The sequence below is a fragment of the Cyrtonyx montezumae genome, unplaced genomic scaffold (assembly GCF_038088225.1).
Source record: "Cyrtonyx montezumae isolate F1298 unplaced genomic scaffold, pur_monq_1.0 scaffold_57, whole genome shotgun sequence".
Classification (NCBI taxonomy): Eukaryota; Metazoa; Chordata; class Aves; order Galliformes; family Odontophoridae; genus Cyrtonyx; species Cyrtonyx montezumae.
In genome coordinates this window covers 334,061-345,787 of record NW_027072064.1, presented here as the reverse complement: position 1 = coordinate 345,787, position 11,727 = coordinate 334,061, and the positions used below count along the sequence as shown (strand labels likewise).

General features: G+C 45.0%; 1 protein-coding gene across 1 annotated transcript; it reads left to right on the top strand.

Annotated features, from left to right (window-relative positions):
- Positions 1–43: 43 nt before the first annotated feature.
- Positions 44–11,000, top strand: NCSTN (nicastrin). The gene is made up of 17 exons (XM_065749051.1): positions 44–167; positions 400–504; positions 1,923–2,046; positions 2,539–2,657; positions 3,648–3,793; positions 3,980–4,130; positions 4,586–4,695; positions 4,990–5,142; positions 6,488–6,592; positions 6,787–6,864; positions 6,999–7,168; positions 8,386–8,488; positions 8,758–8,853; positions 9,295–9,382; positions 9,511–9,665; positions 9,943–10,155; positions 10,291–11,000. The coding sequence occupies exons 1-17, from the start codon at positions 44–46 to the stop codon at positions 10,411–10,413; spliced, it is 2,163 nt and encodes a 720-aa protein (XP_065605123.1). The 3' UTR covers positions 10,414–11,000.
- Positions 11,001–11,727: the final 727 nt, after the last annotated feature.

Below are 11,727 nucleotides of genomic sequence, written 5' to 3'. Positions count from 1 at the left end.
GCTCTGCGCTTGCGCGGTGGCGCTGGAGGAACTGGGCTGGAAGATGGCGGCGTTGGAGGGAGCCGGGGGGAGGCGGGGAGTGACCGCTGTTGTAGGGAGCTACCGTGCCTCGCTCCCGGCTTGGTGTGGGTCGCTGCCGGCGCTGCTTCTCGCCGTGTTGGTGGCGGGTGAGGCTGGCTGGGAGAGGGACAGGGCTGGCCTGGGCTGGGCCTATCCGTTCTGGGGCCGACCCCTCACTGAGGTGGAGGTCTGTTGCGAGGTGGGGCACTGGAGTCCTTTTCTGTTCTCCCCCGCACTTGGGGAGGGGTTCAGCTTTCTCCTCGGTGCTTGTGGAAGGGCTTTGAGGTGTGGGAGCTCCTGGTTTGCCCTCCCTGAGGTGGACTTGTGTCCTCTCCTCAGGCTCCTGCGAGGGGAATTCGGTTGAGAGGAAGATCTACATCCCCCTGAACAAAACGGCGCCGTGTGTTCGTCTTCTGAATGCCACGCACCAGATCGGCTGCCAGTGTGAGTACAGCTGTGGAGGCTGGAGGTGTACCTCGGTGTGACTGAGTCCAGGCAGATGGGTTATAATACCGCTGTCCTGCCTGGATCAGCATTTCCCACGTTCTCATCAGCTTTTGCTGACTTTTCCAACCCCTTTCCACTCATGCTGATGTGTTTCTGCTAAATTGAGGAGCAGACTTTAAGAGAATCTGTGTCCTTGAAAGATCCACGCGTGGGCTGGCAAGGAGCAATGTTTTCAGTGTATACAGTCAGTGTTTGCTCAGTTCAAAGCTGAGCCACAGCACAGCACTGTGGCTGCAGATTCTGCTGTCTGTGCTCAACCAACATCCTGGGGTACAAGGCAAAGGTTGTGAGCCTAATGCAGAATGCATTAGGTGTTAACAAATCAGGAGAGAGAAAGGAGACAGAGAGTAAATAATTAATAAAGAGACATCTGAAGGGACTGAAGGATTTGGCTAAGTTACTTGTGCACTGCTTGTTAATTTTGTATGGTTATTGTCATATTAAGGTGTAGGAGCAGGGCTGCTAAGCTGGTAGGACTGAGAAGAAGGATAAGGGAGCCCAATTCACATAGTACTCCTTGTTGAAGTTACTGTGTGTAAAAATGGCTTCCTCTGAGTCAGTGTTTTGCTAATTTGTAATTGAATTTTGCTTCCTGATTGGGCCACTCCCTGCAGCAGAGGTTGTCAGCTGCCACTACAGGGCAACACAGCTGCACTTCCTCTGAGAGGTTTCCTAAGGTGCATGGTTCCCTGACTTCTGCCCTCTGATGTGAGTCTGGTGTTAGTGCAGACATGGGCAAGTGCTTTGTCTGCCCTCTGCTTTCTTTGGTATGGGATGAAATGACAAGCATGCAGACCTACTCAGTTGCTCACACCTTTTGCAGCCATGACTTTTTGCCCTTATTTCTCCCTATGCACCTCCTGCTGAGATCTCTTTGAGCTCTCAGTTGAGTTTGCAGTCTTTAGCCCTCCGTGATGGTCAGCTGCTATGAGTATGTCCTTGAGGCAGGCAGGTCCTGTCTTCCCTTTGTGCTTTGCTTCCTCATGTGCTTTTCTATCTTAAGGCCTCAGTTTCCTGCTGTGTTATGCCTTATTGCCTCCAGTCACAGGAGACATGCAGTGCTTAGTTAGCTAAAGTCAGTGCTCAAACAAAGCATGCTTTTAAAACTTGGATGCCTCTTTCTGTTACTTTTTATTCTGCACTTTTTTTTCCCCTCTAAGAGCTGCTGTTGCTTTTTCTGACTTATGTCAGTGAAACTATGCCAGTTCACCAGTTGCTTACTCTATCTTTCATCTCCTATTGGCTGTTCTTCCTAAAAGCTCTTTGATCCATGCTGTCCTATTATTTTGGAGTTGTTGAGGGTGTGAAGGGAGTAGAACACAGTGAAACATGAAGGGTACTTTCTCTTTCCACAGCCTCCATTAGTGGAGACACAGGGGTGATACATGTGGTTGAGAAGGAAGAGGACCTGAACTGGGTGCTTGCTGATGGCCCTCACCCACCCTACATGATATTACTAGATGGAAACCTCTTCAACAGGTCAGTTGTCATCAGTTTTTATCTTCCCTAAGTGACAGGAACCCAGTAAAATTATGGTGTGGATCTGTAATTTTATTATGAAAACTGTCATTTTTCAAGTGAGAGATGACAAAATCGTCCCTTCACTGAAGTGAGGGTGGCACACATGTTTTTACTGTCTTCTACTGCCTGGGTTTCTGTCTTCTTAAGTGTATGGTTTGGTTGTCAGAAGAGCTCTGTTCTGTGCTGCATTCATCGCTGTAGCTTTTCCTGAAGCTCACTACGTGATTAGTACTTGTCATGTCTCCTGGGAAAAGCAGGAAAGTGATGAAATTTTCTGTTTGTTGCCATCTTACACAGTTCTCAGACAGTAAGGAGAAAGGAATATGATGGTTATTTTGATCAAAAGCATCCCGATGTGCTTGAGTGTAGTGTGTATCAGTAATGGTATGTCTTGGACTGTAACTTTCTATTAATGAATTCAAGATATCACCTATATTTTCTCTGTTCCAGGAAGGTAATGCAGCAGCTGAAGGGAACCTCACGAGTGTCAGGCCTTGCAGTGTCTATTGCCAAACCTAACCCTCCCCAGGGTTTCTCTCCTGGTTTGAAGTGCCCCAATGATGGGTTTGGTAAGGAAATGTTAATTCTTTCTTATTGCTGGGAGGAAAAGTAATGCTATTACATTGTAAGAGGCAAAAGGGCACGTGAAAGTGCAGCTTCACTTTCATGTCAAAATTCATCTAAGATGACATGCTTGATATGTCCTTTTGAACTAACTGGTCTGAGCTGGAATTTCATCAGTTCTTAGTGAGGGCTGGACTGATGTTTGGGGGAAGACTCATAAGCTGGCTAAATCAACATTAAGTCATTATTCAGTCTGACCAAGATTTGGTGCAGTTTCTTTTTCTTTCACTTTTAAAGTGCATTTTTTTTTCCACACCTGGTTATTAAAGCTTCTTTTTCCATTGAGTGGATGGAACATGTGATTCCCCATGTGGTTTCAGATAGGTTTTCACTTTACTGTGTTTGTTTTGGTTTTTTTATGCAGCTAATTTACTGTCTTGTGCTGTGTGGAGAGAAGCTACCTTCTGTAGTTTGCACAGAACTTTCTTCTGCTGAGCTGTGAAGGATGATGTGCAAACTCTGAGATGAGTTTGTGTTGGCATTTGTTGTCTCTTTGCCTTCATGCTGCTTGCTCAGTAGCTAGGTGTTAAAATGATTGGCACGTTACGGATGCCTTAGGGGTATTTCCAGCACATGATGAGCTCAGAAAATGCTGTTTTGTATGTTCCTCCTTTTGGAGTATAATGTTTCTCTGTGTGCCTCCACAGCTCTCTCAGCATGTGATAAATGCTCACTGAGTGCTCCTGCCAGCCTCCTGGCATGGGATGGCTTTGAGCATGCATGTTTTGTATTCTCCCTGCGAGGCACAATGCTCAGACTCTGCCACTCTGCCTCATGCAGTGACCAGCTCCATCTCTAAGCTTTGTCAGCTGGTTCCCTAGCCCATAACGGTGCTCATTCTGTATTTGTTGCCATTTTCTCAGCAGGCCCTACCTTTGCTGTAGTATGTTATTCTCTCCACAGGCTTGGATTTGCCCATTTCTTTCTGTTTCCAGGTGTCTATTCCAAGGACTATGGCCCTCAGTATGCACACTGCAATAGGACTGTGTGGAATCCTGTGGGGAGTGGGCTTTCATATGAGGATTTTGACTTCCCCATTTTTCTACTTGAAGATGCCAATGAGACTCAAGTTATTAAGCAGGTACTTGACGTTCCCAGACAGTAAGAGAGGGGAGCTGCCACACAGATCAGGAAAGGGGGCAGAAGTTGAGCTAACTCAGCATAGATGTTGACATCTACAGTAAAAATACATGGTCCAGTTTTATAGCTGGTACATCATACTATTACAGACAAACTAAGTTTCATGGTGGTGTTTATTTCTGTCCAGTGTTACCAAGACCATAACGTCCCTACTGATGGAGCTGGCCCTGAATACCCTCTGTGTGCCATGCAGCTTTTTTCCCACATGCATGCTGTCACCAGCACTGTTACCTGCATGAGACGCAACTCCATCCAAAATACCTTCAGCATTAATCCAGGTGAGCAGATTTCTCTCCTTGTCATGATAAGGCTGATGGTAGAAATCCCAGTGAAATATAATAGGGCAAAAGAAAGAAGTTTTAAAATTTCCCTGAAGGCAAATGCTTGCCAACTGAGCTTTTTCCAAAATGAGCAATTCAAGTAATAAGGAATTTTGGAGTGTGATTGCCATTGGTTTGGAGAATATGTGGAAGAGATGCTGACTGAGAAAGACACCTAATACCTGCTACACTGATCATCAGAAATGGCTCTGAGGTTACTGCTGGATTAGGCCCTGCATACATGAGTTGAAATCCTTGTCCTCATGAATGTTCTGTTGGTGACTTTTTCCCAGCTGGGTGAAAGTTTGCTCCTGTGATACAGGATCACTGGTGAGCTACAGCTGAGAAGCAAGATTGTTTTTCAGTTGTCTCTGCTATGTCAACTGTCAAGTAATGTTGTTTCTGCTTCTTAGAGACGGTATGCGATCCTCTTCTTGATTACAATGTATGGAGCACCTTGCATCCTATTAATTCATCTGAAAAAGTTGATCCTAAGAAGGAATTTATTATGGTCGCTACACGAGTAAGTATCTCTTAATCTTGCTATGCAGAAGGTGGACTGGAAGGATTGTGTGAAGATGTGAGTGTAGGGTTTTATTAGAATATACTTCTCTTGTTTCCATTTCTCCGTTCTCCAGCCCTTTCTTTGGATTTGATTGACTATTGCAATTGGTATTTGAAGTTTCATTAGGCAGGATGCTATGATTTTTTTTCCTTATCAGTGGGATGAATGGGATTAAAATGAGGTGGCAGATTTGCTTTCCCAGTACAGTATTCCTCTTAGCACATTTCTGATGCCTGCTATTCATGCTTACAGATTGACAGCCATTCCTTCTTCTGGAACATTGCACCTGGGGCAGAGAGTGCTGTCTCCTCTTTTGTGACCCACTTGGCTGCTGCTGAAGCCCTTCATAAGGCATCAGATATTCATTTGCTGCAGAGGAATATAATGTTCACCTTCTTCCAAGGGGTAAGAACAGCAGCATCACTCCACCATTTGGCTTGTTTCAGAATAGCAAATCAGCCTTTGGCTGCTTGCAAACAAACTCTTTCCTACTCTTTGTGCAAAACAATTTATCTGTATCTCCACACCATGGTTCTCTCCACTCCCCTAGTGAGAATAGGATCTTAATTTCACTGAGATGACAAGAACAGATGGAGCTTCCAGTGGGGCAGTGCATATTCTGTCCCACAGTTCATTCTGAATGAATAAGTCAAACTTTGCTTTCCCAGTGTGCTTCTCTGTATGTCTTGTTTTCTGTCCCATCCCCATTCAGGGTGAACAGAAATGGCTAGGCTTTAAATTCTGAAATGAAGCCCAGAAAAAAAAAAAAAAAACTAGATTAAAAATATATGTGTTGACAGCGTCAAAATGTAATTCATTTCTGAGAGCCCAGCACTGGAGTTGGCAGCTGTGAAAAAAACAGAACAAGCTTGTGGAGGAGGGACTGATGGCCAACAGCTGATGTTCCCCTGAAGGCATCTACATTGATGGCTTTTGTGCAGCTCTGTGAAACTGGCTCCCACAGCCTCATGCTGCAGCCATGTGATTCCCTTCATTCACCCTCCGCAGCACATACATCCCTAGTCAGAATTTCCCTGAGGGAGGTGAGCACACAGCACTGTGGAGCAAACACTCTCTGTCGTGCTCCCAGAACGTAAGTGGAGTGATAAGACTTGGCTGTATAATAGTCAAGAGGAAAGTCTGGTGGCTGGCTGACTTCACTGTCCTTTTCTGTCATGGGGATTCTCTTCTTTGGGGCACTGATTCATTCCAGGCAATGCTCAGCTTCTTGCAGTTCCCCTGACAAAGTTGTTGATGTCATCTTGCCTTCCTTATTTCTTCAGGGAGACAGATACTGCTCCTTCCAGGAGTGCTTCATGTATTTAATTACTGGAATGAAGGATTTGCCCTTTTCCCTGACCTATTCTACTCTCCCAGAAACAGAGGGGTTGTACACCAAAGTAGAGGGTGTAGTATTGCCTCTCTACTGTTACTCACTTGCAGTACCATTGTGAGTTATCAATACTCATAGAAGTCTGACTTTGTACCTTTCTTGCTATCTCCTGTTTTTTTTTTTGCTGTTTACCTTCATTTTTGTCCTTTGCTGCATCTCTGCCTACAACATAATATTTCCTTTGGTATTCTGGTGTCAGCCAGGCCATGCAAACCTTCATAAATACTTGGTGCAGCACTTAGCCCTTGAACTTTTGGTTTTGTTCCACTTCTGTTTCTCAAATGGTGCTGTTAATTGTGCTGAGCAGCTATCTGTATGTAAGTCACGTGTGGGTTTTTTCTTATTGCCTTGTTGCAGGAGACTTTTGATTATATTGGTAGTTCACGAATGGTGTATGATATGGAAAAAGACAAATTTCCTCTCCGTTTGGAGAACATTCATTCATTTGTGGAGCTGAATCAGGTAAGAAATAAGCTGGGGGATATTTTTATTCTTTACTTCTCTGTGATTGTTTAGGTGTAGTTTCCTCAACCGTCCTCTTTCACTGCTTTTATAGTTTGTTTTTCATTCTGATCTGGACTTCCCCGTTCTACAAGATTTAATCATGCCCTAGTGTGTGTTGAGGGTGTTTTTCTTTCTTGTTTTTTTTCTTGCAGGTGGCTCTACGGAATGGCTCCATTCTATGGATGCATACAGACCCCGTCTCTCGGTTGAATGAAACTGTTGAGCCACAGGTGAGTGAAAGCAGTCTGTAGACATTCACCTAACCAAAATGCTGGGAGATTTGTAGCACTTTACAGATGTTCAGGATGTTAAACTGCACATTCAGTACAAAAAGAGTGGACCAATGCTGTTTTCTCCTTTTCAGATTAAAAACCTGCTCGATATTCTGAGCAACAGCAGCGTAGGAGCAAATATAACTTTGCAGGAAGTTGGATTTTCACAGCCTCTTCCCCCATCTTCATTCCAACGCTTCCTTCGGGCCCGACACATTCCTGGGGTGGTCCTGACTGACCACCAGGCTTCCTTCCAGAACAGGTACTGCTCTGGGCTGGCCCGTGGCCGGAGGCAGCAGGGCCGGCAGAGGGCAGCCCCAGCTCCTGCAAGGCCTCTGCCAGGGCTGTGCTGCCCAGCACATGTGGAGCAGCAGGCCGGGGGGAGTGGAGGAGCAAACGTGTGCCATGTAATTGAACAAGCGCAACATAATTATTCTGACAACCGAAAGAAATCCAGTTTTGTACAGAAAATGTTCCCCACAGCTGGCTGGGAGCCAGAGGTGAGCAAATGGCAACTGAGCGTGCCTAAGCCTCATCTGTTCTTCCAGAAGCTAGCTGGCTTTTTTTTTTTTTTTTTTTTTTTTTCCATATAGCTTTCTATTTGTGATGGCAGAAAGCCCCAGGCATTAGAAAGGGCACTTTCATTCACCTCACATGACCCTAATGTTGTGTGCTCCTTGGGGAACTGCTTCTCTTCAACTTTGGAAATGGGGATGTGGGGTAGAGGACAGCCATCCCCTCTTCGCTTTTTCTTTTCTTGCCTCCTCCCCTTCATCCAAACTCTTCAAATTGTCTCCTTGCCTTCATTTTCTACCCGTCTCTATTAACTGAGAATCTCTGGCATGATCAAAGGGAAGTAGCTTCCCTTTCTTCCCTTTTAGCTCTAAATGTGCACTGCTTTGAAGATGCAGGAGGAGCTGAGGTGAAGGACGGCACACTTCCCTGGTCTGTGACCATCTTTAGGTGGAGGAAATCAGTCCCAGGTTGTCTGGGAATGTCAGGTGCATAGACCATGCAATTCCTGGTTGAGCTGTGTGTGTTTGCAGACACTTTGTTGTAAATCTCCACTAGAGTTCACTTGGAATTCCTCACTGCCTTCAAAATAAGGCATTAATAAAATCTGCTAGCATGACTTGCATTGAAAGCTCTCTTCCCATGAGACCTTCTGCATGGGTTGTCCTTGCCTCAGTTTCTCTATCCATTTAATAGACGGGGCTGTCGCCCACCTGAAAGCTAATCACAGCTTGTAAATTGCTTGGAGATCCTCAGATGGGAGAAGCTGTGGAAGGGCCAAGTTAATTATAAAGCCTCATTAAATGGTTTAAGGAGCGTGTGGCAGGGCAGTGCTTTGGCAGAGCTGTCTCTCTGTTCCCAGGAGACTGCTCCCACTGTTTGCTTTAAACACACTCTGAATTGAATTCCATGCTCTGTGGCTTCCTTCTGCCCCTCCCCAACCTCTGTTTGCTTTCTTCTTTTCAGATACTACCAGAGCATGTACGACACTCCAGAGAACATCCAGATGCAATACCCTGAGGGGCTGAGCCCCGAGGAGACCCTGGAGTATGTCACAGACACAGCCAAGGTTCCAATTCTACATTGTCTTTAGCTGCTTTATCTGGATGGGGCTTTCAGTAGGGGCAGATTGCAATTGGGATCGTGGAGAGAGGGGGAAAGCTGCTTCCAAAAAAGGCAGAAAGAAGGTGGGAATGCTTTGTACATTTACAGAGGCAATAGGCACTCAAACACTAGTGCAGTATAAGCATGCTGATGGATGTGTAGGTTCTGGCTTGCTCTTAATTGTTTTGCTGGGTCTGTCTATCTTGATTAACACAGAGTACTCTTCTTTTGCAGTCTCTGGCAGAAGTTGCCACAGTGGTCGCCCGTGCTCTCTACCGGCTTGCAGGGGGAGCCAACGACACCTCTGCTATTCAGGCAGATCCAAAAACGGTACGAGCAGATGGAATTGAGTCCCTGGCATCTACGATGAGCCCTCACGTACTTCCCTTCTGTCTCTGTTTATATCTGTTTACACAGCATGCTGTCCTGTCTGTCTCCATGAGGGCTTTGCCTCTCCCCCTTTCTCCATCACAGCTGAATGAAAAAACTTGCACCCTTCTCTAGTTCGTTCCCTCTCAGTCTTAGGGCAGAGAAATGTAACCTGAGGTGAGATGGCATTGTGTGCCTCAGGGATCAACTAAGGAATCAGTGGATCTGGAATGATACTCAGCTTTCACATAATGTGCAGTTGTGACATATAATATCTCCTTTGCTATGCTCTTGGTCCCTGTAGTGGAAAATGTTTTCTGTGCCAAGTAATCTTGAGAGATGTAGCCATTAAGATGCTATGTTCTTTCCTCTTTGTATAAATCAATTTACGTCTCTTTCCAGGTCACTCAAATGCTCTATGGGTTTCTGATTAAAATGAACAATTCCTGGTTTCAGTCCATCATTAAACCAGACCTAAAAGGGATTCTGGGTAAGCAACATAGAGAAGAACACTGGGATGTGTTTGACCCCATATGTTACCTGGCAACTTTCTAAAGCTCCACAGTAACACTGCTTCTGGCATTTTCCCCATCAATTCCGATTCTCTGACTGTTCCAGGTGATGATATTCCCCAGCACTACGTTGCTGTTTCCAGCCCTGTGAACACCACCTACCTTGTGCAGTATGTTCTGGCCAACCTCACAGGCACTGTTGTTAACCTCACCAAGGAAGAGTGCTTGAACCCTGAAAAAGCACCTAATACTGAGAAAGAAGTAAGTGTCATCAGAGTGGCAAGGACAGATCTGCTGTTTGGTTTTTTGCTGTTGAGGAAAGCTACTTAGGAATGCTTTGTACTGTCTATAATCACACGTGGGAGAGCTGGATCAAATCCTCCAACAAGGAAACATGAACGCTGAAGGGCAGACGAGGAGTAAATGAATGGATCCCCTGACAATGAGAACAGTCAGAAAAAGCCCTCTCTTTCTCACCAGGAGACGGTCTGGTTTTGCTAATGCCTTGCTGTCTCTTAATGTCTTGTTTTCATTGCAGATGTATGACTATGCCTGGGTGCAGGGTTCTCTGGACCCTAATTCAACGTCACGAGTCCCCTACTGCGTTCGGTCGACTGTTCGCCTAAGCAAAGCACTCTCTCCTGCCTTTGAGCTGAGGGAATGGGGATCTACAGAGTATTCCACGTGGACAGAGAGTCGATGGAAGGAGATCCGGGCCCGAATATTTCTGGTAGCCAGCAAGGAGCTAGAGGTGAGTTTGCATAGTGCCTCAGTAGTGGGTGATCTCTGTTTCTTTCTGACAGATAAATCCGTTTCAGTACAACTTCTGTGAGATTCTGGTCTGTCTTTGTTGCAACAATGCTAAGTATTTCTCATCCCTTTCTAGATAATCACTTTGGTTGTGGGCATTGCCATTCTGGTCTTCTCTCTCATCGCCACACATTTTATCAACGCCAAAGCAGATGTACTTTTTAGCATCCCTCGAGACCCTGGGGTTGTGGCTTACTGAAGATGCTCTCAGGGCTTGAAAAGTTGTAGTCCTTGGATTACAAATGTCAAAAATAAAACTACACTGGAATGCTCCTCTCTATGGATAGGGATGGAAATGGTTCTCTCCAGAGCCTCCACGCTCAAGTTCTGGGGTCTGAGCCCTGAAATGTAAGAGACTTTACCAGAAAACCGTGCCGATCAAGCCCAAAAGAAATTGTGACTGAGAAGTTCCCAAAGCCTTCTGTTTTTAATTTGTCCTTGTTCTGAGCAACTTGAGAGGATTGTTCCTGAAGGCCACCAAGGTGACAAAGCGATGGACGTGTTCCCTACATGAAGGTGACAGTGGGAGGGGAATTTTCTCTGTGATGTGTGGACCAGTGCATTTCCATGGCGTCCAATAGCACGGGTTGCCTGTTAACATCCAACAGTTGCTGTGAATCTATGTATATACTACAGTGCAGGGAGGACAAACGTGTTGTTTAACAGATGATTAGATGTAAAATATCCTTTTTTTTTTTTTAATGGTGCAATATTTTCTGGGTTTTGTATATATATATATAAATAGTTCTGTTTAATTAAAAAAAAAAATCTTGGCTTACAAATTAATCCATTGGCTGCATTATCTTTAGTTGCTGACCAAAGGATGAAAACGTTTTGGTCCTGGAAGGAACAGCATTTGTTTCAGCTTGGACTGATAGCTCTCCAAGGCAGGGATGGCTCCTCACTGTTTACAGTGCTGTATATGTTGGTGCCTCTATCTGTGTTGATTCTTAGGCATTGGTATATTAAACATGTTTAAAATAAGGAGTGTGCACACAGCAGGACTGGGATCTGAGGGCCAGTGGTGATGACTGACCAGGCACTGGTCCTGGTTGTTCCTTTTATGTAAAAATTCACCTGTTCTTCAGCAGTGTTGATTCAAAGATGTGATAGTGCTCTTGTCCAAAGTGAGGAGCTCAAAAAACAGTAGGGAGGATTAATCACAGAAATCAGACCTGACTAGCACTAGAGCAGGCATCATCTTCCCTTCCCTAGAGGGCTATGCAGGCTTATTGTATTTAAGTCTTTTCTCAACTAGACATAAACTCTGGAGTTTTAAAGTAATTCAGACCTTGTTCTTTCAGTGCTTCCCTGAGGGAGACTTTTTCCAGTTGCTAATGCATCTTGCTATCAGGAAACTATTCCTGATACTTGGCAGAATGCTGCAGTGCCTGATTTATTTTCATTTCTTCTAGCAGTGCCGAAGAAACTGAAATCTCAGTTTAAGTGGAGATACCTTTTCTTTATAATAAGGGTTTTCATAGCCTCTAACTCCTAATCTTTGGACAGAAAA